The sequence below is a fragment of the Macaca fascicularis genome, chromosome 20 (genome assembly GCF_037993035.2).
Source record: "Macaca fascicularis isolate 582-1 chromosome 20, T2T-MFA8v1.1".
NCBI lineage: Eukaryota > Metazoa > Chordata > Mammalia > Primates > Cercopithecidae > Macaca > Macaca fascicularis.
In genome coordinates, this window is record NC_088394.1 from 28,932,501 (window position 1) to 28,958,762 (window position 26,262).

Below are 26,262 nucleotides of genomic sequence, written 5' to 3' on the forward strand. Positions count from 1 at the left end.
GGCGCCTGCGCCCTGCGCACCGTTGGGGGGGCCAGCAACGTCCAGTGACGTCCGGTGAAATCCAAGATGGCGGCGCTAGGCTGACCCTGTTGCTGGTGAGGGCTCTGGCGCCGGCGGGGACGGGATCCAGCAGGTGTGTGCGGGGTGGAGGGTGTTTGGGGCTGTGGAACACCAGCCGTTCCCACATCTCTGCTCTCTGTCTTCTGCAGGTGACGGAAGTACCGCCTCCTCCCGTCTGACGCCCCTCAGGGGACCCTGCGCCGCTCCAGCCGCCGCGGCCATGTCTGGGCTAGGCAACAAACGCGCCGCCGGCGACGGGGGCTCAGGGCCCCCGGAGAAGAAGCTGAGTCGTGAGGAGAAGACCACCACCACTCTTATCGAGCCCATTCGTCTTGGAGGCATCTCTTCCACGGTTCTTGGGCTCTTGCCTTAACCCTCAGAATTTCCCAGAGCCCTCCCTCTGTTCCCTGGCCAAATTGTCCAGAATCTTACACCCACTTCCCCAAGTTTAGCAAGGTCCGCGTTACAGGATACTCTGTTGAAAGAAGCCGAGAACACGACGCCTGTCTTCCCTTTACAGATAGGAAAACAGGTTCCCAGGGGGCGTGTGACTTGTCAAAGACTAAGGAGTTAGAAGGGGACAGGCAGAAACAACGTGAGCCTCCTCACAACCAAGACACTTTCGCTGTGGGTTGTGTGAGCCTCCTTAGATTCTGTTAGCGGTTAGTGTGGGAATACCCCCATCTCCCATGCATTCCAGATGCTCTGCTCCTCTCTTTCTGTGTGATTGGTTTCTGGGCTCTGCTTGATATTCTCGTCGGCCCCTTTGTTTCCTTTGGTAGGAGGAGATGGACCTGAAGGTACTACAGTTCAAGAACAAAAAACTGGCAGAGCGGCTGGAACAACGGCAGGCTTGTGAAGATGAACTCCGAGAACGAATTGAGAAGTTGGAGAAGCGGCAGGCCACAGATGATGCCACACTCCTCATCGTCAATCGCTACTGGGCCCAGGTGGATGCCTTCTGCTTTCCAAGACCAGGCCTTGATTCAGCTGCCAATCCCCAGATTCCCCTGCTGGAAAAGGGGTATAATGTTGGAAAGCATTAAGGGATTCATAACATTTTTGATGCTTTCTCCTTCCAGCTGGATGAAACTGTGGAAGCCCTTCTCCGATGCCATGAGGGCCAGGGGGAGCTGTCTTCAGCGCCTGAAGCACCTGGGACCCAGGAGGGGCCCACATGTGATGGGACTCCTCTCCCAGAGCCGGGGACATCAGAGCTGAGGGGTGAGACCAGAGTTCTGGGATCTAGGGAGCTTCAGTTCTGGGAAAAGTCCTGGGGAGGAGGGGACTTTGGTGTTGGGCCTCTGAATTGCCTGCCTTACTACTCCCCACGAAATGGATTTCATGTTTGGGTGGTAAAGTGCAGTGCACAAAAATACAGGCTTTGGACTCTGACTAACTTGGTTTATAGAGCAATTCATGTTTTGACACCCATTTGTTTGGAAACAGTATTACGGTTGAGTGTTAACTATGTATTTGACGCTTTCTAGAAATGGGTACTTGCTCATTGCATTTGCTATGAGGGAGGAAATTACAAACATAGTAAGCAGAAAGTACTGGGGCTCTTGAAAGGGAATAATTGTGTGTGCACATGTGTGTGTGTGTGAGATTCTAATTTTTATTGGGAAAGTACAGGAGGCATCTCTGAGGATGTGATACGCAACTCTGTAGCTTTGAGGAAATTACTTTACCTCCCTGAACCTCATTTGTCTCACTTTCAGGATGGAGATAATAGTGCACTATAGGTTGTGTTGATTAAGTGAGCCATGAATATTGAAGGGCTCAGTCTGGAACTTAGTACAGAGTGGTGGTAACTGCTGCTATTATCCTCATGAGGGTCTGTCCATTCCTTCCAGAGCCCTTGCCATTGCAGCTGCGGCCCCCTCTCAGTGAGCCGGCCTTGGCTTTTGTGGTGGCACTGGGTGCCAGCAGCAGTGAGGAGGTGGAGCTGGAGCTGCAAGGCCGAATGGAGTTCTCTAAGGCAGCTGTGTCTCATGTGGTAGAGGCCTCAGACCGCCTACAGCGCCGGGTGGAGGAACTCTGTCAGCGAGTGTATAGCCGAGGTGGGTTCTTTGTGCCCATACCCAAGAGGTGTCCATCCCTACCTGCATCTTGATGGCACCCCTTTCCAATTCCCCTAATGCCCAAGTCCAAGGGTGGCCAGAATTCCCCAAGGAATATATCAGCCACGTTCTTGGGAGGGGTAGGTTAGGCTGTAGATGGGGGTTCCAACTTTGATTCCTGGACTGAATGCTAGAGAGATGGGTTGGAGGAGCTGTTGATGCTAGTAGAGCCTCCTGTCCAGAGGCCCCTCTGGAGCACTTTGTGTGGGTTGCAGATCCACAAGGCATAGCTTCAAGGGCTCAGGCCTTGTAGGTTGACAGGCTTCTCCCACTTCAGTTCTGCCACCCTCACCTGGACGTGCTGGGAAAGTGGCTCCCCTCTCTGAGCTGGTTTCCTCCTCTGTGCAGTGGAGATAAAGACTCCTAGCTTTGTCATGAGAAATTGGCAAGACAGCCGGGGGATCACACTGGGCACATAGCAGACTCCAGAATGAGTTAGTTCTTTGCCCCATTGCCCTGAGCTGGACTCTTAACCTGGGCCCTGCTTTCCCAGGGGACAGTGAGCCCCTCAGTGAGGTGGCTCGGGCACGCACCCGAGAGCTGGGCCGTGAGAACCGGCGACTGCAGGACTTGGCCACCCAGCTGCAGGAGAAACACCACCGCATCTCATTGGAGGTGAGGAGCCAGGGGCTTTGGGAGTGGGATTAGAATCAGGCAGGATTTGGGTTAGATGGGCCCTCAGGGACCAAGTCCCCCATCCAAGCATCTGCTCCCTCGTTGTTCCCAGTACTCCGAGCTCCAGGATAAAGTGACGTCGGCAGAGACCAAGGTGTTGGAGATGGAGACAACAGTGGAGGACTTGCAGTGGGACATTGAGAAGCTGCGGAAGCGAGAGCAAAAGCTCAATAAGCACCTGGCAGAGGCCTTAGAGCAGGTGGGGCAGGGGTACTGGGGCAGGTGAGGCAAGGCTGGGCCCTTGGGCCCTAGCTCCTCCCCTCCACTTCCATTGCCTGTCTTGTTTTCTCTCCACAGCTGAACTCTGGCTACTATGTGTCTGGGAGCTCCTCAGGCTTCCAGGGGGGCCAGATCACACTCAGCATGCAGAAGGTGAGCGGCGTCTTCCTCCCACCCCTTCTCACGACCTCTTCTGTGTTGCACTCTTGAAATTCCCCTCGAGATGAAGGACAAACGTCCATTTCCAAGGCCCTTCTTGGTCACTCCTGCTGCTCTTTCTTTCATGCATTCATATACTTTTTGAGTAAATTTTTGAACACTTAGTGCTAGGCACTAGGCATATTGGGGAGAACAAAATAGAGGTTAAAACTTTCATGGACCAGATAAGAAATAAATAAAAGAATATATCTTTAGGTTCTACTTGTTGTAACAAACAAGAAATTGGTAAAATAGCCTATCATTGTGTTATGAGTACCACAAAGATAAAGCACAGAAGAGAGAGAGAGGAGTGAGTTGGAGTCAGTTGGCATCTGGTGGTCACTGTGCCCTTTTTCCCTTTACTGGCACTTTAGGCCTTCCTGGAATGCTTCCGTGATTCCCCATCAGTTAAGAGCCTTAGTTCTCAATACCAACCATGCAGTATTGAATTTTCTCCCATTTGTCTGGGAGCCCTTAGGAAAGTACTTGGTTTGGGGCATCAGAATCGGTCATTGCCCTGCACGGAGTGCTTGGGCTGGAGTGTTTGCTGGGGATGTAAGGGAAGCCTGCTGCCACACCTGGCCCTGCCTCCCACGGCCCCGCCTCCCACTCCTTAGTTTGAGATGCTGAATGCAGAGTTGGAGGAAAACCAGGAATTGGCCAACAGCCGCATGGCAGAGCTGGAGAAACTGCAGGCTGAACTTCAGGGGGCTGTGCGGACCAATGAGCGCCTCAAGGTGGGCTGCCGTAGGAGCTGAGAAGGCCTATGCCTGTAAGGGAGGGACTGAGCCCTGAATCCTCTTGCTGATCCCATTTGGGCATCCCTGCCCCAGGTGGCCTTGCGGAGCCTTCCCGAGGAGGTAGTGCGGGAGACAGGGGAGTACCGCATGCTGCAGGCCCAGTTCTCACTGCTCTACAACGAGTCTTTGCAAGTGAAGACCCAGCTGGACGAGGCTCGGGGCCTGCTGCTGGCCACCAAAAACTCCCATCTGCGACATATAGAGCACATGGAGGTATGGCTCTGGAACAGGTATGGGGACTGGGCTAAGGGCCAGACCCTTAGTGTTGAGGTGTTGGTGGCTTCAGAGGCCCTGTGTGCCAGCCAGGGGTCCCTGGGGAATAGATTTTTCCTAAGATACTGGATCCTGAGGTGGGACCGAGGGACTGTGTGGGTCCTTAACATGTCAATCCACAGAGCGACGAGCTGGGGCTGCAGAAGAAGCTGCGCACAGAGGTCATTCAGCTGGAGGACACGCTGGCCCAGGTACGCAAGGAGTACGAGATGCTGCGCATCGAGTTTGAGCAGAATCTGGCGGCCAACGAGCAGGCGGGTATGTGGTGAGGATAGGGCGGAGGTGGGGCCTTATCTGGGAGTGCTGGGCCCTGGTGTGGGGCCGCTGCTTATCCAGATGCAAGAGGCTAAGGCCTTTTTTTTTCACAGAGCCTGGGCTTCCTATGCAAAACAGGGCCTGCACTGCTTGGCTCCCAGGCACAGTGAGGGTCACGCCAGCTGGGATGGCTGATGGAGCAGGCACATGCAGAGTTTGAGCTGTCAGCCCTGTCCACAGTCTTCTGGTCTGATGATGTCTCTCTCTCTCAGATACCTGTGTTCCAAAGATTTATCAGATGCCACCTATGAGCCAGGCTCTGTTCTAGGGTTTGGGGTTATGCCAGTGAACAAAACAGAATTCCTGCCATGTAGAGCAACATTCTGATAGAAGACAGACTAGAGAAAGACGAACTAGTAGAAGAAAAGTAGAAAATGTGTTAGTTCCTGACAAATACAGTAAGGAAAGTAAAGCAGAAAAGGATGATAGGAAGTATCAGGAGAAACGGTGTTGCAATTTTGGATAGGTGGCTAGGGAAATGCAACTGGGAAGGTGATGTTTAAGAATCTAAAAAAAGTTGGCCGGGCGCAGTGGCTCAGAGCGCCTGTAATCCCAGCACTTGGGGAGGCTGAGGCGGGAGGATCACGAGGTCAGAAGATCGAGACCACCCTGGCTAACACAGTGAAACCCCGTCTCTACTAAAAATATAAAAAATTAGCCGGGTGTGCTGGCGGGCGCTAGTAGTCCCAGCTACTCGGGAGGCTGTGGCAGGAGAATGGCGTGAACCCAGAAGGCGGAGCTTGCAGTGAACGGAGATTGCGCCTCTGCACTCCAGTCTGGGTGACAGAGCGAGACTCTGTCCCCCTCCCAAAAAAAACAAAAAACAAAAACAAAAAGAATCTAGAAAAAGTTGACTAACTTTTGTGAATGTTACAGTTACCTTCTCTATTAAAGGGAATTGGATGTATTAAAAAAAAAAAAGAAAAAAGAAAAAACATAGGCCAGGCATGGTGATTCATGTCTGTAATCCCAGCACTTTGGAAGGCCAAGGTGGGAGGATCACTTGAGGCCAGGAATTTGAGACCACCCTGGGCAACAAAGTGAGACACTGTTTCTATTTTAAAAAAACAAAAGACATGTTCTACATTAGCAAAAGTCATATGAATAGGCAGTGTCAAGTTACTTTTGGGTGAGTTTTCTTGAAGTCAGCATTATTTACTTTGGTGAGTTCATGCTCAGTTGAGGCCGCAGTGTTCCCCTCCTGCACAGTGGGAGTGATGGCATAGCCTCTTCCCACACTGAGGGTTTGGAGCCCTAACCCAGGAGCTGGTTCTGACACCCTTAATTCCTGGTGCTTCTCCAGGGCCCATCAACCGTGAGATGCGCCACCTGATTAGTAGTCTTCAAAACCACAACCACCAGCTAAAAGGGGACGCCCAGCGATACAAGCGGAAGCTTCGAGAAGTACAAGCTGAGATTGGCAAGGTAAGAAGGGGCCTGCCTGGGAAAAGCTTTGGCTAGACTCCAATGAACAACATCTGACTTCATCCCTCTTCCTCTCTGCCTTTGCAGCTCCGGGCCCAGACCAGTGGCTCTACTCACTCCACCCCCAACTTGGGCCACCCAGAGGACTCTGGCCTCAGTGCCCCAGCCCCAGGGAAAGAGGAGGGTGGGCCAGGCCCTGTCAGTACCCCCGACAACAGAAAGGAAATGGCTCCAGTGCCTGGCACCACCACTACTACCACTTCAGTGAAGAAGGAGGAGCTGGTCCCCTCTGAAGAGGATGTCCAGGGCTTAACCCTTGGGGCCCAGGGCCCTTCCTCCCGGGGCCGAGAACCCGAGGCCAGGCCCAAGCGGGAGCTTCGGGAACGAGAAGGTCCTGGCTTGGGTCCTCCACCTGTAGCCTCCGCTCTCTCAAGGGCCGATCGGGAGAAGGCCAAGGTGGAAGAAGCCAAGAGGAAGGAATCAGAACTCCTCAAGGGTCTCCGAGCAGAGCTCAAGTGAGGCTGTATTCCTGTCTCCTTCCTGACCCTGCCAGGTGGCCTCCAGTCCCACTCACCAAGACTTCCTCCTGTACCTCCTTGCCAGGAAGGCCCAGGAGAGCCAGAAGGAGATGAAACTGCTGCTGGATATGTACAAGTCAGCACCCAAGGAACAGCGGGATAAGGTGCAGCTCATGGCAGCAGAACGCAAGGCCAAGGCCGAGGTGAGGGCAGCTGGGGCTTGTGGGACATGCAGAAAGGCAGAACAGAGTCCTAGGTCAGCAGGAAGCAGTGTCAAGAGAGTTCCTTTTTCCCTGTGCTGTAGGTTGATGAGCTGCGGAGCCGCATCCGGGAATTGGAGGAGAGGGATCGAAGGGAGAGCAAGAAGATCGCGGATGAGGATGCCCTGCGGCGCATTCGGCAGGCAGAGGAGCAGATAGAACACCTGCAACGCAAGCTGGGTGCCACCAAGCAGGTGCGGCCCCTGTGTTGCCCTCGCCTCCGAATGCAGAGAGATCCCTTCAAACCCTGTTGGGTGTCTGTAGTGCCTGCAGCACCTTGATGATCTGGGTCCCCTCTGTGGTTCTTTGCTGTGCTGCGTTTTCCCATGGTTCCCCCATAGCCATCCTGTCCACTTCCCATGTTGCATCTTGTCTCCTCTCACTTGCTGCAGGAGGAGGAGGCTCTGCTCTCAGAGATGGATGTGACAGGTCAGGCTTTTGAGGACATGCAGGAACAGAATGGGCGGCTGCTACAGCAGTTGCGGGAAAAGGACGATGCCAACTTTAAGCTGATGTCAGAGCGGATCAAGGCCAATCAGATTCACAAGCTGCTGCGGGAGGAGAAGGATGAGTTGGGCGAGCAGGTCCTTGGCCTCAAGTCCCAGGTATGGCCGCCCCCAGCTTATAGGGTGGAGCTGGAGAGGCGGGGGTCATGCCCCTGAGTCCTCCTCTGGTCCTTAGGTGGATGCCCAGCTGCTGACTGTGCAGAAGCTGGAGGAGAAGGAGCGGGCCTTGCAGGGCAGCCTTGGGGGTGTGGAGAAGGAGCTGACGCTGCGCAGCCAAGCCCTGGAGCTCAACAAGCGGAAGGTGAGGCTGGGCCAGGGGGACACACAACTTGGGCTGCTGGCTCGCCTCCTCACCTTCTGGTTCTGCTCAGAGCACCCAACGCGATAGCCTAAGATGAAGCCAGGCTGTCACAGAACAGCTCACACATCCTGAACATTTACATGCACCAGGCCACATGCTGAGTGCTTGACATGCTTGGTCACATTTCAGTCTCATTAATCCTATCAAGATGGTGTTTACGGGTTTGGGGGCTCACGCCTGTAATCCCAACACTTTGGGAAACAGAGGCGGGAGGTTTGCTTGAGGCCAGGAGTTGGAGACCAGCCTGGGCAACATAGTGAGACTCCCATCTCTACAAAAAAATTTTAAAATTAGCTGATTGTGGTGGTATGTGCCTGTAGTCCCAGCTTCTCAAGTGACAGGCTGACAGGTGAGAGGATCACTTGGAGGTTGAGGCTGCAGTGAGCTATGATCACACCACTGCACTACAGTCTGGGTGACAAGGATGAGACTCTGTCCATAGGAAAAAAATAAAAGGTGGAAATTTTTTTTTTTTTTTTTTTTTTGAGATGGAGTCTTGTTCTGTCGCCCAGGCTGGAGTGCAGTGTTGCGATCTTGGCTCTGCAACCTCCACCTCCCAGGTTCAAGCAATTCTCCCACCTCAGCCTTCCAAGTAGCTGGGATTACAGGTGCGCACCACCATGCCCGGCTAATTTTTGTATTTTTTTTAGTAGAGACGGGGTTTCACCATGTTGGCCAGGCTGGTCTCAAACTCCTGACCTTGTGATCCGCCCACCTTGGCCTCCCAAAGTGCTGGGGTTACAGCGTGAGCCCCCACGCCTGGCCGAATTTTGTTTTTAACCTCATTTTATAAATAAGGAAACTGAGGCTCAGGGAGGTGGACTGATATGCTCAAGAGGGAGTGGCCCTGGTATGTGGGTCCAAGCCTCCTTGACTCCAGGCTCTACCTTCTAACCACTCACTGGTGAACTGTAAACTGAGGATGATGTGCCCTCTCACATAGTTGTGTTAAATATAATAAATGTCTAGCTTTGGCTAAAAGCTTAACATTAACATTGATTTCCATTTCCTCTGAAGCTGTTTTCTTCTCCAGTTAGTTCATTCATTTAAGCAGTGTGTTTGTGGTTTTTTTTTTTTTTGGTTTATTTTTTTAGACGGAGTCTAGCTCTATTGCCCAGGCTGGAGTACAGTGGCTTGGTCTCAGCTCACTGCAGCCTCGGCCTCCCAGGTTCAAGCAATTCTTCTGCCTTAGTGTCCCAAGTAGCTGGGACTACAGGCACCTACTACCACACCCAGCTAATTTTTGTATTTTTAGTAGAGACAGGGTTTCACTGTGTTGGCCAGGCTGGTCTCAAACTCCTGACCCCATGATTTGCCCGCCTCGGCCTCCCAAAGTGTTGGGATTACAAGCGTGAGCCTCTGCGCCCAGCCCATTTAAGCAGTATATTTTACACCCCTGCTATGTACTAGGCCTTGTGCTGATTGCTGTGGAGACGATGGGAACTAGAAGGTCCCTGCCTTCCAGTCAAAGCTGTAACTTCAGGTCTTGGCAGGCAGAGCAGGCCAGTAATCCCCCAAATAAAATAGTGCAGGTCACAGTATGCCTTATGCAGGAATCTGAGGTGCTGTCAAAGAAAAAAGGGGAGCCTCTCAGGAGGTGACTCTTGAGCTGAGGCCCGGGGAGCTGTGCGTGTGTTGGGGAAGTTGAGGGGAGCAAAGAGGAGAGCCTTGTGAAGCCTCAAAAGCAGACAGCATCACACAGGGGAGGAACTTGAGAGGGAGAACAGGAGGGAAGGGCTCAGGGATCAGGAGGCAGGAGTAGCTCCAGGGCAGGTGTCACTGGGGCACTGGACCCAAGCATCGGTGGGTCGTGGCTCCACATGCCTGAGTCACCAGGCTCATACCAGTGCCTCCTTCCTGTTCCACTCCACTCAGGCTGTAGAAGCCGCCCAGCTGGCCGAGGACCTGAAGGTGCAGCTGGAGCACGTGCAGACTCGGCTGCGGGAGATCCAGCCCTGCCTGGCAGAGAGCCGGGCTGCTCGTGAGAAAGAGAGTTTCAACCTCAAGAGGGCTCAGGTGCGTGCAGGGTGAGGGGCCAGGCTAGGGTGGTCCACGGTCACGGACCTATCATGGGGGCAGATGGCTCAAGGGTGAGGACCCTTGCCCTTAGCCAGGCCTCTCCTACCCCAGGAGGACATCTCACGGCTGCGGCGCAAGCTGGAAAAGCAGAGGAAGGTGGAGGTCTATGCGGATGCTGACGAAATCCTCCAGGAGGAGATCAAGGAGTATAAGGTGGGGCTGTGAGCCAAGTTGTGCCCTGTCCACCTGGGAATTGTAGATACAGGATTGCTGAGACTGTAGTAGAGAGTCTGGGGACCCTGGAAGTAATGTAGGGCAGCACAAAGGGGGCAGCACAGTGGTTGCAGAGTCAAATGCTGACCGAGTGTTTGCTGTACATGCACCGTGAGCCAGGCACAGTGCTTGGCTGGGTATGGGTTGGGAAACTAGGAACTGATCCTGGTCTCTGACCTCTTGAAACTGACAGGGGAGGAGGCAGCCAAGTAATTCTCTCATCCCAGATGTGTAATGTGATGGCAGAGGCCAGAGGGGCTGAGGGGACTCAGGGGAGGCCCTTCCCCTGGCCCTGGGGTCAGCAGGCTTTCTGGAGTGAGTGTCACCACAGCAGACCTGAAGAATAGGCCAGAAGTGGCTGTGAGGAATGAGGGTGAGGGGCTGTAGGCAAAGGGAACAGCAGATGTGGAGGCCTGAGCAGAGGGGTTGCTGGGGGCGTGGCACCGGAGGTTGTAATCGAAGGAGCCAATGTGGAGAGGTTGGGTGGTGTCACCTCCTGAAGGGTGTGGTACACCAGGTTGAGACCTCAAAGGGTTTTAAACAGGAGAGTGATGTAGTTGGATTCGTTGTTGGATTTGAGCTGGAAGAGGTAGACTGGAGGCAGGGAAATTGTTAATGGTATTGCAGTCACTGAGGCAGAAACCACAGTAGATAGGTTCAGGAGACATTTTGGAGGCAGAATTGCTTGGACTCGGGGATGTATTGAATGCATGGAGTGAGGGGAAGGGAACACTTGGAGGACTCCTGGGTTCCTGGTTTGAGAAACTAGGTGGATGGCCAGTACCATTTAGGGGGTTAGGAGACCTGCAGGGGAGCAGGGTCTATGGGATGCTATCAAAGGATGCTGAGAAGGAGCCTGTGGGACCCCTTGGGAGGCTGGGAAGGTACTCAAGGCAGAAGGGCTGGGCTGGAGAATGGGCTTGGGGAATGTCAGTAGAGGCAGAGGTGGAAGCCACATATGACTTGGTCACCCCTTAGAAGCAGTTGAACCTTGAAGGGCAGAGGCAGCTGGAGGCAGCCACGGGGTAAAGGCAGGCTTGGGAGCCTGTTCAGTGCTGGAGCGTAGGGTCCTGGGAGACAGGAGTGATGGCTGGGAGGCTGCTGAGGCAGCAGGCTGGGCTGGGATTTTAACAGGCTGGAGGAGGACTCTTGGGATATGCTGAGTTGAGTCAATCCATGTCTGGAGTTGGAGGTGAGACCCTCCTGGTAGCAGAAGAGAGGTCTCAGGCTAAGAAGGGACTCACAGCAGGGTCTGTGGCCAGTGCTGAGTCTGGGCCAAGTTGAGGGTAGAGAGAACAGGTTTCTAGTTGCATTGCCATTCCAGCTGTGACTTTGTAAGTGCAGGTGAAGAGGTAGACAAGATTGGGATTTTACCAGAGAAGGCCAGTGGGGCAGGAGATGAAGCCCCAAGGCAGAGTCCAGGCTGGGCTTGTGGGTCTTTGTCCTTTTGAGGGGACACATGATGGGCATCACTGCCCAGTGATTAATCCGGACTCTGCTGATTTCTAGTGTTGAGACCTTGGCCTCTGCGCCTCAGTTTGCTCATTCATAGAGTGCTCGTCCCTACCTCCAGGGTTATGGGAGGATGAGGTGCAGTCTCCTGTGTGGTGGGCTTGGCTTGGACTCCTGCTGTCAGCTTGGGGTTTGGGCACTGTCAGAGTTGTTCCCAAGCTGATGCCTTTGCCTGGCCCAGGCGCGGTTGACCTGCCCCTGCTGTAATACCCGCAAGAAGGATGCAGTCCTTACCAAGTGCTTCCACGTTTTCTGCTTCGAGTGCGTGCGGGGCCGCTATGAGGCCCGCCAGAGGAAGTGCCCCAAGTGCAACGCGGCCTTTGGTGCCCACGACTTCCATCGTATCTACATCAGCTGAACCTGAAACTCGGGACTCTGGAACACCATGGACCCTGGGGGCTGTGCCCCCAGCCCCTCCCTACCCCAGGTCTAGTGGCCCCACCCTCCATTCCGGACCCTATGGGCCCAGCCCCTGCCCACCTAGTTGGTTTGGGGACCCTGGTGCGTGCTAGTGGGCATGGGATCAGCCAAGCTTCGTTCCATCTTTCCTAAAGGTCAGAGCTGCAGCCTAGGGGGCACTGCCCTACAGAAAAGGTCTGCCTGAGAGGCCTGAGGATCCCAGAGCACTCCACTGAGCTTCCTGGAAACTGGCCCTAACCTGTCTGTCTCCATGGATGCATCCTAGCCCTAAGGAAAATTCCCCAGGCTGTGATCTGCTACCCTAGAGAAGGCTCGCTCCCTGCCTACTGGCTCACAAATGAGGACCTGTGGGCCATGTCCTTATTCCTTGTTTGAGACGGGGCTACAAGCCCCAAGAAGAATTTCCTGGCCGGGCGCGGTGGCTCAAGCCTGTAATCCCAGCACTTTGGGAGGCGGAGACGGGCGGATCACGAGGTCAGGAGATCGAGACCATCCTGGCTAACACAGTGAAACCCCGTCTCTACTAAAAATACAAAAAAAAACTAGCCGGGCGAGGTGGCAGGCGCCTGTAGTCCCAGCTACTCGGGAGGCTGAGGCAGGAGAATGGCGTAAACCCGGGAGGCGGAGCTTGCAGCGAGCTGAGATCCGGCCACTGCACTCCAGCCTGGGCAACAGAGCGAGACTCTGTCTCAAAAAAAAAAAAAAAAAAAGAATTTCCTTCACCCACCATCCCCCTCACCTCAGCAGGGCTTCTGTCCTGTGGAGTTCCCTGGACACCTTGGTCTGGCTCTTGTGCCAAGGGCTGAAGGAGGTACCCTCCTGGCAGACAGGGACATCACTCGCTTCCTTTGGGAAGCTCTAAGGTTGCTGCAGTCACCTTCCTCATCTTGCAGGTGCTGAACCAACATCATCAGTTTCTATTCTAATCGGGGCCCCTTCCCAATCTCCACTTCTCTCCCAAGTCCATTTACTCCCACCTCTTGCATCCCAAGGCTCTACTGGGTCCCTGGACCTAACCCTGCTTTCATCCTGGTGGCCTTAACTACAGTGGAGGTGGAACTTCCCAGGAGGGGAAGGGACAGACCAGCCCCAGCTGCTGGGCCAACTTCCAATCATTCCAGCTAGAAGAGTTTCCCCTGACACCCTGTGACTGAGCCTGTGTCTTGTCTGCCTGCCCAGGCATGCTCCATGGGCTGTGAGGGCAGCGCCTGGAGAAGCCAGAGGGTTGGAGCTGCAGGGGTCCGTTTGGACCCACAGCCTCTACTCTAGAGATGCTTGTATAGGCTGTTAATTGTGATGAATAAACGTTCAACCCTCGGCCTGCAGCCAGAGTAGCCAGGCCTTGCACCCCAAATGTAGTCCCCCGATTTTAGCTGCAACAGCTGAGCAGCACTTTGCTGGTTTGGTGTGAGCCTGGGAGGGGGCCTGTGCCAATATGAGACCCCGCTTCTGCCCATCTCAACAGCGAGGCTGTGCTCAGACTTAAGGACCAGCAGGGGTCCCCGACTGGGCCCGAAGGGGAGAGCGTGGTGGTGGCCGCGGAGCCGCCTGTCTTGCTCCCACGGACCCCGGGCTGACCACGCCCCCGGCTGTCATCGGCCTGGGGATGCCGGGACGCCTCGGGCTGCATCCTGGGAAGTGTAGTTCCTGGTTCGCACGTGAGGAGGAGGTTCTTGGAGGGAGAGCTGGTTTCCCGGTTGCGCTGGCCAAAGGCCGGTCTAAACTGGATCCTGCGGGCCACTTCTCAGCGGCTTCACCCCGACACCACTCGCACAGATCGGGACACCTCAGCGGGGTGACTTCCTTCTTTATAATTGGCTTTGGGAGTGGTGCGCCGCGTACAGAGCGGCGCCCCTGGGCTCAGCGCGTTGCGGACCCACCGGACAGATCCTTCACCGAGGCGGGACTGGGGCTGGGCGCCAGAGCTCGTGCGAAGCGGTGTTGGTTCCGGCGCTGGCGACAGGGCCATGGCCACGGCAGGGGCTGCGTGTCTCAGCAGTGGCGCCTTCGCGAGGACTAGCGGTTCTGTCCGCCTTCGGGCTCCACTGGCGCCCGGGGCTTGGGCGGGGCCGCCGCTGCTGGACCAGGACGGACTGGAGACGGAGACGCGGGCCACGGTGACCTCGGGGCAGGGCCGCCGGCGGCGGCGGGCACGCTGGTGGAAGCGCGGCTCGCGGCGGGGAAGTACATCGGGCCGCCGAGGAAGTGTGGATGGCCTGGGGCAGCGGTGCGAGGGTGGGAAAAACGCAGGATATTGCATCATAGAGACGCGACCACCTGCTTCCCTGTACAGCGCCAGTCTCAGGAGCGCCGCACGGGTCACGGGTGGAGGTCAGCCAGGCCTCCTTAAGCGCAGTTCCCTTCCAGGAGTCGCCTTCGCCTGGGCTCTTTATAAATGCCAAATAACTCCGCATCGTCTCCCTAGATATATGCTCTAAGGGCCATTCGGTTTCCCTGTCAGAGGGGCAAAACTCTCCTCGTGGGTCTTCATACCTAATAAAAGTCGGCATCAAACCACTTTCTCAAGGTCAAGTCTGAGGGAATGGGGTGAAGATCCCAGAATGTCAGTGGGGCAGCAACCACTGATGTGGCAGGAACCAAACCTTTTTTTTCTTTTTGAGATGGAGTCTGTCTCCCAGACTCGAGTGCAGTGGCACGATCTCGGCTCACTGCAACCTCCGCTTCCCGGTTTCAAGCGATTCTCCTGCCTCAGCCTCCCGAGTAGCTGGGACTACAGGCGTGCACCACTGCGCCCAGCTAATTTTTGTATTTTTAGAGACGGGTTTCACCATGTTGGCCAGGCTGGTCTTGAACTCCTGACATTGTAATCCGCCTGCCTCGGCCTCCCAAAGTGCTGGGATTACAGGCGTGAGCCACTGCGTCTGGCCAGGAACCAAACTTTTTTTTTTTTTTTTTTTTGAGACAGAGTCTCACTCTGTCGCCCAGGCTGGAGTGCAGTGGTGCGATCTCGACTCACTGCAAACTCCTCCTCCTGGTCCCACGCCATTCTCCTGCCTCAGCCTCCCAAGTAGCTGGGACTACAGGTGCCCGCCACCGTGCCCAGCTAATTTTTTGTATTTTTAGTAGAGGCGGGGTTTCACCGTGTTAGCCAGGATGGTCTCGATCTCCTGACCTTGTGATCCGCCCGCCTTGGCCTCCCAAAGTGCTGGGATTACAGGCATGAGCCACCACGTCTGGCCAGGAACCAAACTCTTAATAAACATTTCCCATGAGGCTCTGGTGCCCAGAGGATTTGCCTTAATTTTTTGACTGCTTACCACCCCTAGTGGTCCCAGTGGCAGCGGTACCCTGGGCCACTGCCCAGGGACTGGCAGACCAAAAGTCCTCCTGGGCCCACCCTGACCTTGGCTGTCTTCTTGGGAGTGAACAGATGTTGGCATTAGTGGTGGACATGCCCATTTCAGCCAGACCTTGGGCACTGCCTGTGATTGGCCAGTGAGTTGCCTGACGTTGACCGCTCTTCTCAAAACTTGCCTTGCATCCAGCGGTGCTACGCTGTCCTGTCCTGGTTTTTCTTATACCATCTTCTGCTGGTTCTCTTACTCCACCCCTAAGCTAGACCTTCTACTTTGCCACTCTGGGTGTGTTTATTCATGGTTATGGCTATAGCTAAGCTGATAAGACCTAACTGCTCCAGCCACTTCTCTTTCCTCAGTTCCAGACCTGGAGAATCACCTATTCTTGTGGCAAGAGGAGAGATCATGTCACTCTCAAATATCCCCAAGTGGTACCTTCCCCGAGCTCCTCCAGGGGCTCCACACTGTGGGCTCTGCTCTCTGCCTCTGTCTTCCCATAGTCCCCTCTCTGCTCTAAGCCCATACCCAGCTGTTATGCACCCCTGTCCCCCGTCCCACCCCCAACCCATATACCTACTCTAGGGTCTTCTTGCAACCCTTATCCTTCAGGTCACTTTCCCCGGAAAGCTTCCTGGCCCTCCACTGTGGCAGGCACCATCTCTGGGTCCACAGACCTGTGAAATGTCTGAAGCAGTCACTGCCTGTGCCTGCTCTTCCGCTGTAGTCACTTTTCTGCAGATTTCTCCAGCACTGGGACTCCTGATGGACCTCAGTGTCCCCAGGGCTTGGCACACAGAGAACGTGGAGTAGCCTTCATTACTTGCTTCTCCTCTCCTCCCAACCCCCTTTCCAGGTGGGGAAGGGAAGGAGACACTAAACCTGCCCTGGGTTGTGGTCAGAGGGGTACAGGAAAGGTGGGGAGACACTTCCTGGCTGGGGCAGGACCCTCCCCCCAACCCCCTATGGCCAGGCCCAGAACCCAAGAGACTGAGCACTGAGGCAGGCCTGACATTGGGATGGAGTGGGTGCAAAACATGCTTGAGTTCCTGGCCATTCTGGTTTCCTTCATGGACTTACTGTGGATCTTGGGCAAGTGGCTGCCCTTCTCTGAGCCTCAGCCTCTCCACACAGTGAGGGCACAAAGGCTGACATCCTGGGAGTGAGATGACAAGCCAGGTCTCCACCCACCTCTCCCAGGGTCCCCAAGTGAACCAGGAGTGGTGGATGCCAGCTTCTGAAACTAGATCCTCAGAACTTCCCCGTGGCAGGGTGCGGGTATGGTGGCCAGAGAGGCCTCCCTGGGGCTGCACGGCTGGGCCTGAGCTGGCCAGCGCCAGAGCCACCAGGTGGCCACTCTACAGTCTTGCTGGTGGGGAGGCCAGGCACTGATGAGGACAGCTTGGCCCTGCTGCCATCTCATCAGATTCATCCCTCTCCATACCAAGGGTGTGCAGCTTAAAACTTCATCAACTCCTCAGCTTCCCACAAGCCAGTACTGGATGGGGATTTTAGGGCCCCTGGGTGAAGTGTGGGCCTGGGGCTGGCCTGAGCTTTTGCAGTCACTCCTGGGCTCCGGCTTAAGGTGAGGCCATGCTCTTTCAGCTCACTCTAGGCTGAAATAAAAAAACAAGAAACACCCAGGACATCTTATTCCCTTTATTCTCTTCAACTAAGCAACATGACCACCGGTGACACAACACTGTTTTGGACACACAGCACTCAAACGTGGGGCCTCTCTTCACTCCAAGGGGACAAGTCAGGTGACTGGGGCTTCCCTAGTGGGGGCAAAGGAGTCTGGGAGCTGCTGACCTCAGGGCGGGTCACGGAACCCCACCTCTTGGCTGTGATGGCTTCAAGTTTTCCCACCATTCAGGATTCATGCCCAGTTCCAAGTTCCCATCTGACCTCCATGTCCACAGCAGTTTCGAGTTTCACTCTAAGCTCTCCCCTCTGCTTTCCTCACTGACTCCCTGACCCTATCTGTTGGGCTCCTCCCTCCACCAGGGTGTTTCTGAGAGGCCTGGGGTCTGCATGTGATTGGACAAGAGGGTTTGGTTGCACAGTGCCTTCCAGACTCAGTTCTTTTTTTTTTTTTTTTTTTTTGAGACAGAGTCTCGCTCTGTCGCCCAGGCTGGAGTGCAGTGGCGCGATCTCGGCTCACTGCAAGCTCCGCCTCCCGGGTTCACGCCATTCTCCTGCCTCAGCCTCCCGAGTAGCTGGGACTACAGGCGCCCACAACCGCGCCCGGCTAATTTTTTGTATTTTTAGTAGAGACGGGGTTTCACCGTGGTCTCGATCTCCTGACCTTGTGATCCGCCCGCCTCGGCCTCCCAAAGTGCTGGGATTACAGGCGTGAGCCACAGCGCCCGGCCTCCAGACTCAGTTCTGGTGGGCAAATGCTTTGACCTCTGGGCCTTCATCTGAGCCAATCTGAGCAACTCTAGCCACTGCCACCTCCCTGCTTCGATCCTCCGGAGACGTAGCTCACTCTGGGAGGGAAGCCCCTGGTTAAAGGAGCTTGGGGAGTTAGGCAAGAAAGAACAGGCCACACCCCAGAGGTCTCCGACCCTGCCCCTTTCCTACTGCAAAATGCCTGACCCCACAAACTGTGCTCACATCATCCATCTCGTACCAGAGCCAAGCCCCTTAGCCCTCACCCATCTCTACAACATGCGAGCATCCTACTACATATGCTACACCCTAGTCCGAAACAGGCCTGCGCCGGCCTTCGGCCACACCGCCTGCCTCCCCTCGGACTGGCCTCTGAGCCCCAAAAGCTGCTCCTCAGTTCTCTTCTGGGGAGATTCCTTAGGCCCATTTCTGAGGGCATCTGCTTCTGGCTTTGCGAGGGGTTTGTCTCTACAACTTCAGTTTCTGCTACCATCTTGGGGGGCAGGGAAATCTGCTTAGACTTGGCGGACTTCTCAGTCTTACAGGGACACCCCTTCATCGGCATTCTGTTAGGGAGACCCACAGGCAGCCCCTCCCTCAGTAGTGCTTCCCTTCCTGGCACTTGGGTAGGCTGGGGCATTACGCAGATGGCAAGGAGGTTCTCTGCACAATCCTGAGGCCTGCCTTCTCCCTCTCCCCAGCAGGCCTGGCGTTTTCCTCCCGCAATGTTTGAGATTTCGATCCTTTTAAATGTTAGGGTCATTCCACTGGGGCCAGGATAGATGAAGGAGGAAGGATTTGCATAAAGGTTGTGTGAACCTTTAGGTCATGGAATTAGAGGTCTCTTCCACAGCTTTGCAAAAATCCCGGTCACCCCTGTCTGAGACACGACTCCTGACAGGCCCCGCAGCTGGCATCTGAGTCCTCTTACTCCAGGACAGCGCACTACTGGGGTTGGCTTGCACTTCCTTTCCGACCCAGTGCTGAGCAGAGTTCTCTCCTTTTGAAGGGGTCTCCAGGATTAGGGAATGGGATTCTTGTTACAGATGTTTCATTCAAGAATTTTCTCTCTTCCACCATCTCACAGGGCAGCAGTCTCTCCCCAGCCACATACGCCCAGGCCTGTGAGCAGGCTTGGCTGAGTTTATGAACATGTAACTGTGTGGTGTGGGAGGTGAGATGGGCCTGGCAAGGGAGCCTTTCTCATCCTTTTTTCCCTCTGAAGGTTTCTGGCTAAGGAGAGAAGCCAAATGGGTGGAATCCCTCCCATCCATCCCAAGGCTGAGATTGGGCTGGATCGTCACAACCCTGGAGGGCTCCAGGTACCAGGGTGAGGAGGGTAGTACGGCCTATGCGGACTCTTCAGGGACCTGTGGCTCAGTCTGTGGGATGCCTGGATCCCCACCAGGGCGGCTGCCTTATCCTGTGAGGCAGCCTTGCTACCAACAAAGATGAATGGCTGAAGTTTAAAATCAAGTTGCTGGCTAATCAAAGCTTTCTAAGAAATTCTGTGGCCCTGCTGACTTGGAGAAGGCTAGGGAGGCCCACATGCAGGCCCTAAGTCTCTGAAGGGCTTTATTCTTTGGAGGTCTGACTAGCAGCGGTTCTCCCTCTTCACTGAGGACAGAATTCGAGGAAATGAGCTGCCACTGGCGGCAGTTAGGTTTCAGGAAAAACCTCCTGACGGTGAGACCTGAGAATGTGGTGGGAGGCAACCGCCGTCCCTGGAGGCCTTGCAGAGTAGAAGTCCCTGGCTGGGCAGGTAGAAAGGGTGGTCCTGCCTGGTGTGGGGAGAACCCTTGCAGCCTGAGAGCTGGGACCTGCCTGCAAATTGCAGTTTCACAAGCTCCCGGAAGCAAGAAGGGGCCTGGAGTTAGCTGAGTTCCATGTGAGCAGTTTCCCCACCTTGGTTTGCTCCCCTCAAAGTAATCTAACAGGAACTGACCCCTGCTTCCCCCTAATTTTTGTGGTGGTTTCTCAGTATTCTTATACTGACCATGTTTCTGCACCCCAAACTTCAGCCTTTAAAAAGGCTTGCCAATTTGTTTTTTCTTCCCCATTTTGGGGTTCTTTTTGATAAGGGATTCCACAGGCCTCTTTCCCTAACACACACAATTCATCTAACATTGGCCTCAAACCCCAAGGAACCCCAGTGCAGTGAACGGGACCTTCTCTTCCTAGTCTCTGTCTTATCTCCTCTGGGGGCTCCAGAGCTCCTGGTCACTTATTTTTCTCCTGTTTTCTTCCTTTGCAGTTCCACACAGTTCCCACACCACTCCCCCAGCTGAGCATCTTCATCTCTGGAACTGTCCAGGGCCGCTGGGAGAGAACCCTGTGGAACAGCGAGGGGCAGGTGTTTACTGCACCTTCGGAGGGTCGCTCCTCCCGGGTCAGTGCCATCGCAGCACTTCCCCGACCCTACAGGATTTTCCTAAGGATTTTGATACAGTTTTATAGGGTTGTTCAGAGACACATTGGGACCTCTTCCTACAATTAATAGGGCTCTTATCCACTATGGTTTATAGGGTTTTTCTGCTACAGACTTAAAGGGCTTTTTTTTTTTCCTACATATTTATAGGGCTTCTAACCCAACAGTTTTTCTCTACTGCCTTATAAGTGCTTCCCACCAACAATTTTATAGGGTTTCTCATCACTGATGTAAAAGCACTATTTTTTCCCCAGGGTTCTTTCTCCTCCACTCCACTACCATCTGATAGGGTTATCCTCCCTTCCCCATGTAATTATTTTGGGGGAAAAAAAAATCCAGTGTTCCTCTCTGGAGAGAGCGAGGCCCCTGGTCTCCAGACCCATTTCACAGGGAGACACCTGGGTGGCAGCTCCTATGGAGCAGGAGGGCCGCGACTTCTGTGAAGCCGTCTCCACACTCGGGGCACAGATACGGCTTTTCTTCCACTCGGGTTTTGGGGCTTTCCCCTTCTTCCCCTTCCCCATGGCTGCTGCTCCCTGTGGGGGTAGGGGCTTCCCCCTCACCTTCCTGGCCTGTGGACAGGGTGGCTGCCTCTGGAGGGGGGTCCTCGGGACTGGGGGACTTTTCCTGGGTGTGGGTTTCTTGGTGCCGGGTGAGGGCCACGCGGTCGAGGAAAGAGGCCCCGCAATCTGAGCAGCTGTAGGGTCTGGCCCCCAGGGGGCTCCTGAGATGCTCCAGGAGGACGGAAGAGCTCTTCCCCAGCTCTGTACTCTTCTGGGAGCTCTTCCCGCCTGCATGGACTTTCTGGTGCAGCAGCAGCTCAGAGCTGAGGCCAAAGCTTTGTTTGCATTCAGGGCATTTAAAGGGCTTCCCACTTAGGAAGGGGCTGGGCCCTGCGCCTTCCCCTAGGCCAATCCTATAATCAGGAAAGAGAAAGGGCTTTTCGTTGCCGTGGGTGAGCTGATGCTGGAGGAGCACAGAGCGATCCAGGAAGCTCTCTCCGCAGTGGGAGCAGATGTAGGTCTTGGAGGACAGCAGTCCCCGCCTCTGGCCGAAGCCCTCCTGACCCTCTGGCGGCTTAAGGGGCTGTCCCGGGGCGTCGGCTCTGCCCTCCGCAGCCCCGGGGTAGGAATTCCCTCGGAAAGGGAGCCTCGGGGATCGTAACTGAGGAGGTTTGGGGGCTGGGTGTGCGATGAGGCCGTCCGCATTTTTGTAGGGGTTTTCTCCGATATGGATCCTTTGATGTTGCATGAAGATGCCCTCGTCGTTGAAGCCCTTTCCGCACACGAGACACTTGTGCGGCTTGGCTCCCGGCGGCGGGGTCAGCAGGGAGGGGTCCCCGAGCCCCAGCAGGGCGTCGCCCTGGGCCCTCCGCGCTGGGGTCTTCCCCCTCTCATGGATCACCCGGTGCTGCTCCAGCTCGTGGGCTTCCAGGAAGGCCTTCCCGCAGTCGGAGCACACGAACAGGTTCTCGTCCATGTGCGTGCGGACGTGGGTGATGAGGTTGGAGCTCTGGCTGAAGCTCTTGCCACACTCGGGGCACTTGTAGGGCTTCTCGCCGGTGTGCGTGCGGCGATGCTGGATAAGGTGGGAGCTGCGGATGAAGCTCTTGCCGCAGTCGGAGCACTTGTAGGGCTTCTCGCCGGTGTGGATGCGCTGGTGGCGGATGAGGGTGGAGCTCATGATGAAGCTCTTGCCGCAGTCGGCGCAGATGTAGGGACGTTCGCCGCGGTGGATGCGCTGGTGGTTGATGAGGTTAGAGCTGACGCTGAAGCTCTTGCCGCACTCGGGGCACTTGTAGGGCCGCTCGCCCGTGTGAGTGCGCTGGTGCCGCAGCAGGGTGGCGCTCAGGGTGAAAGTCTTGCCGCACACCGGGCACTTGAAAGGGTCCTCGCGCAGGTGAGTCCGCTGGTGCTTGATGAGGGTGGAGCTGTGGCCGAAGCTCTTGCCGCACTCCAGGCACTCATAGGGCTTCTCGCCTGTGTGCGTGCGCTGGTGCTGCGTCAGCTCCGAGCTCTGGATGAAGCTCTTCCCGCACTCGGTGCAGCGGTATGGCTTCTCGCCCGCGTGGATCTTCTGGTGCTTGAGGAGGTTGTGGTTCTGACCGAAGCGCTTCCCGCACTCGGGGCACTTGTAGGGTTTCTCGCCCGTGTGCGTGGCCTGGTGCTGGATGAGGTCGGAGCTGCGGTAGAAAGCCCGGCGGCACTCGCCGCATTTGTAGGGCTTCTCGCCGGTGTGGGATCGCTGGTGCTTGATGAGGTTGGTGCTCTGGGTGAAGGCCTTCTCGCACTCCGTGCACTTGTAGGGCTTCTCTCCCGTGTGCGTGCGCTGGTGCTGCACCAGGTTGGAGCTCCAGCTGAAGCACTTGCCGCAGTCGGGGCACTTGTAGGGCTTCTCGCCGGTGTGCGTGCGCTGGTGCTGCACCAGGTGCGAGCTCTGCGTGAAGCTCTTCCCGCACTCCGAGCAGGTGTTGGGCCGCTCTCCCGTGTGGATGCGCTGGTGCCGCAGCAGCTTGGACCACTGACTGAAGCTCTTGCCGCACTCGTTGCAGATGTAGGGCTTTTCCGCCCCCGCCGGGCGGCCCTGCACCAGCTCCCGCAGGCTAGGCTCGTTGGTGGGGACGACCGGGGGGCTGTTCCATGTGGTGAGAGCGCCCCACTGCCAGCTGGCCTCGCAGGCCTTGGTCCAGTCAGATGGGGTAGGGACAACCTCCGGGGCTGGGGGGTCCAGGGGGGTCTGGTGGTCCAAGGGGTTGGAGTGAGCCAGTGGGGTTGGGGGGTTCTGGGTGACAGAGGGGTCCTGGGAGGGTCTCTCCAGGGACATCTCTATGGAGTCCTTGGATTCTGGACTCTGAGCCGGGTCTCCCATGATGATCTCCTCCCCAGAACTTTCCTGCCGAGGGCTCTCCTCTTCGTTTTCACTCTCGGCACCTACAGAGAGAAAGGGAGTCTCCAGCCCCCAGCCCCTTTCAGAACACGGGGTCTGGTCTCTCTTCCCTCCCCTGGGTGTCCCCCAGAGTCCAGGCCCCTCCCTGAGCTGGGGCCACCGTCTTGCCGGGACCGCAGCCCCTTCTTGTGCCCCTCACCTCTGTGAGCATCGTTGGGGCTCTGTTCCGGACCCTGCAGATCCGGGCCCCACAGCGCAGTCTCGGGCTCCATCCCAGAGCTCAGGACTGCAGCGTTCCAGGGACCCTGCGGGGGAAGAGAGCGATGAGCGCACACTGGGAGCTGATTTCGCACTTTGCTTTATTCCCCCTGAACCTCACTCCCGCCCTGCCCCACCCCAGTCCTCTTTGTGTGAGCTTCAGTGTCCTCCAACCTCATTTTTCTGGGCACGGGTTCTTGCTGTGGCCCCTTTCCCCTGCAGGCCTGATTCTCGCTCCAGATCTTAAGAGCACAACTAAGCAAGCAGGTGAATTTAAGAGCGTAATTAAAAACTCATCACTCATAAGCCTTTGAACCCAGACTGGGGGCTGGAACGGTCTCTGACATCCACAGGGGAAGGAGGTTTTCACCCCACACCTATGATGCCCAGAGGCTGGGAAACCTGTTATTTGCTAATCAGAGGAAGCTCATTAAGACTCTAATTTTCCTTCTAATGGGGCTGCTAATTGAGACCAATAAACTTTTCTGTGCCCCAGAGTGAACGCAGGCTGCCGGAGACACTTAAAGGGTTAAGAAAAAATACCCCAGTTTCCCAGAGGAGACAGGGGCCCTCTAAAAGGATGGGGGCACTTTCCCGTTATCCAAGCACAGAAAGAAGGTCAGGCTGGAGGTGGGGGGAGGGGCAGTTTAAAGCGGCCAGGAGCATCTGCAGTAACCGCCCAGAGGAAGAGAAAAAGTAAGGAGAAGGGGAGAATGGATGCTTGTGTGAACACCTGCAACGGACCCAGCACCTGCCATGGTGTCATTTCTCTCACCCAGTCCTCCCACAGCATGGTGAGGAGACCCAGAAATCTGGCTGTCCATTTTACAGATTAGTACATCGACGCCTGGGGAGACCTCTCCAAGGTCAAGGCTGGGAAGTGGCAGAGCTAAGATGACAAAAGCAGGGCTCTGTGTCTGGCTCACCCCTGTCTCTTAGAGCACGAGGTGACCTTGGGAGTCATGTGAGACTCATGCTCGTGGGAGGCTGGCAGGAAACAGGTGATGAGGACAGCTCATGGGGAGCCTGCTGGCAGTGAGAATAGGCTGGAGAAATTCCTGGGACCCAGAGGGTTCCCAGGCTAGAAAAGGAGGAGTTGCACCCAGGGACTAGGCCTGCTGGTCTTCACCAATGAGCTGGAACTATACTCCCCACCAAAGCCCTCCTATTCCCACCCCCGCCTGGACCCTCCTTCTACTCCTTCTGTTCTGCTTTGTTGAGGCTGTTTCCCAAGCCTAGGACTGCGCCTGGCACCGAATAGGTGCTCCAGGAACTTTGTTGAATGAATGAATGAATCAATGAATGAATCAATGAATGAATGAGATGTCCCTGGCCCCTGGAACACCTGTTTGGTCTAATGCCTTTAAAGATCAGTTTGCAAGGGGATGGCAGCAAAAGAGCAGGAGTTCCAAGTGGCCCCCTGGTAAAAACAAACAAACAAAAAAACAGCCAGCTGTCACTCCAAAAATGGTGAGATGAGTCCAGGATGAGGGAACGGGGCCACATGAACAAAGCACTAGAAGGAGGTCCCACACCATTTACACCCTGCAGAGAATCCCTGGGTGTGGCCTGGAAACTTTGGATGGCTGTGTGAGGTGGGTGCTGTGTGCACAGGGGCAGTGGGGCAAGAGAGACATGGCAAGAGGCAGCCGAGAGGTGACCAAGGTGAAGCAAGACTGGCTGCACCCTGCCAAAGAGCGGTAGGAGAGAGAGAAGTTAGCGTTTAGGAAGTAAATTAATTTCTTCATCTCTGCAGCTACGTAAGCTCCGAGAATCCCCCCTCCCCGCCTGTAAGTGTCTTTGGGGTGGTGGAAGCGGAGACCTCTGCCACACTGGGGGCTGCCTGATGTCCGGTCCGGGAAGGATGCCCTGCTGTGTTTGCTGGGGACAGGTAAGAGCTTGTGGACCTCGATGGTCTCCAAAAAATTCTCCCCCAGTGGTGCAGAGTAGGAGAGAAAGGGTTAATGACAGGGCCGACACAGAGCATGGACGTGGGAAGACCGAGGGAGGCCGAGTCGCTGGGAGCCCAGGCGCCAGGCACGCCAGCCTGAGACCTCGCGATGGCCCTGCTGCAGAGGGAGGGAAGGAGGAGCCGCCTCCCGAGAGATGTGGGGAACGGCCCAGGGTGACCCTGACATGGAGGCGGCGGGAATGCGGCCGCCCGGCCCGGCCCCCCCACCGCCTGCACCGTCGGCCCCGGGCTTCTGCTCCCCCGGAGCCGCGACCCCCGTCCCGCTGCTGATCCAGAGCGTGGGCATCCGCCCCCGCCCTGGCCCCCGGGGTCCCGGCTCCTTCAAGCACTGCCAGGTTCCTCCAGGGCTGCGCTGGCAGCGCCGGCCCCCGGCCCCGGCCGATCCCTCTTCCCAGAATCCCTAGGCTCCCCTCCCCCGCCGCCGACCCCCGCGCTTCCCAGAATCCTCGGCCCTCCGCGCCCCCCACCCGCCCCCACCCCGGCCACAGCCTCGGGCGCGGGTGGGGGGCTCAGGCCCGGGCTCCCGGCACCCCCCCCCGGGCCCCATTGTTCCCCGGCGGCCGTCCCGGGCCCTCCAGGCCACCCCCTGGGAACCCAGGCGTCCCCAACTCACGGCTCTGGGGTCTGGGAAAAGCCGGAAGGCGGAATCCAGCCCCAGGGGACTTAACCCCTTCAGTGCCCTGCCTTGGGGGACGGACTAGGCGCCGAGAACTCTAGGGTCCTTCTCAAGGGGTGATTCCAGGCTGAGGACCCGGGGACCAGTTCAGGGTGACTGGGACGGAGCAGGAAGTGACCCCAGCTTCCCGGGCCCCTCTAGCCTGGAGTCAGAGCATCAGCTCTATGGGATTTAACCCTTTGCCTCCCGCAGCCTGGGGAAAAAAGGGGACAGCAGTGGGAGCAGGAAGGAGGCTGGGATGACGCCCCTGTCCCCGTCTCCAGTGGGAGCAGGCAGCGTGGGCATCTGGGAGCCCCGATGCCCGCGAGGGTCCCTGGGCTTCTGGCCGCTCTTCATCTCGCAGGGGTTCCACCGGCAGGGCCAGGAAAGCCCTATCT

At 56.2% G+C, this 26,262-nt stretch overlaps 2 protein-coding genes across 5 annotated transcripts; one reads left to right on the forward strand and one right to left on the reverse strand.

Annotated features, from left to right (window-relative positions):
- The first annotated feature begins 46 nt into the window (after positions 1-46).
- RNF40 (ring finger protein 40) lies at positions 47-13,311 on the forward strand. 4 transcript variants are annotated; one of them, XM_045381542.3, is made up of 20 exons: positions 47-133; positions 210-722; positions 843-1,010; positions 1,143-1,284; positions 1,917-2,123; positions 2,677-2,798; positions 2,911-3,057; positions 3,156-3,230; positions 3,893-4,012; positions 4,109-4,288; positions 4,471-4,606; positions 5,967-6,088; positions 6,176-6,603; positions 6,692-6,809; positions 6,911-7,060; positions 7,259-7,471; positions 7,548-7,673; positions 9,609-9,749; positions 9,864-9,965; positions 11,719-13,311. In XM_045381542.3, exons 3-20 carry the CDS (start codon positions 849-851, stop codon positions 11,893-11,895), a joined length of 2,868 nt encoding a protein of 955 aa, XP_045237477.1. In that variant the 5' UTR covers positions 47-133; positions 210-722; positions 843-848; the 3' UTR covers positions 11,896-13,311. The 4 variants fall into 4 exon arrangements, with proteins under 4 accessions (XP_045237477.1, XP_005591735.1, XP_073883050.1 ...); XM_005591678.5 differs by having other exon boundaries at positions 210-412; XM_074026949.1 differs by having other exon boundaries at positions 47-95.
- Positions 13,312-19,735: 6,424 nt separating this feature from the next.
- ZNF629 (zinc finger protein 629) lies at positions 19,736-25,983 on the reverse strand. Its single transcript, XM_045381546.3, has 3 exons — positions 25,823-25,983; positions 23,179-23,284; positions 19,736-23,023 (listed from the first exon to the last, which is right to left on the reverse strand). Exons 2-3 carry the CDS (start codon positions 23,249-23,251, stop codon positions 20,478-20,480), a joined length of 2,619 nt encoding a protein of 872 aa, XP_045237481.1. The 5' UTR covers positions 23,252-23,284; positions 25,823-25,983; the 3' UTR covers positions 19,736-20,477.
- Between the last annotated feature and the right edge of the window lie 279 nt (positions 25,984-26,262).

Excerpts from the sequence above, each read along its gene's own strand:
- RNF40 (XM_005591678.5), top strand. The coding sequence starts at position 281 with ATGTCTGGGCTAGGCAACAAACGCGCCGCCGGCGACGGGGGCTCAGGG. Across the intron at positions 1,285-1,916 it reads GGGGACATCAGAGCTGAGGG|AGCCCTTGCCATTGCAGCTG; the intron begins GTGAGACCAGAG and ends CATTCCTTCCAG. Across the intron at positions 4,013-4,108 it reads GGACCAATGAGCGCCTCAAG|GTGGCCTTGCGGAGCCTTCC; the intron begins GTGGGCTGCCGT and ends TCCCTGCCCCAG.
- ZNF629 (XM_045381546.3), bottom strand. The coding sequence starts at position 23,251 with ATGGAGCCCGAGACTGCGCTGTGGGGCCCGGATCTGCAGGGTCCGGAA. Across the intron at positions 23,024-23,178 it reads CCCCAACGATGCTCACAGAG|GTGCCGAGAGTGAAAACGAA; the intron begins GTGAGGGGCACA and ends TTCTCTCTGTAG.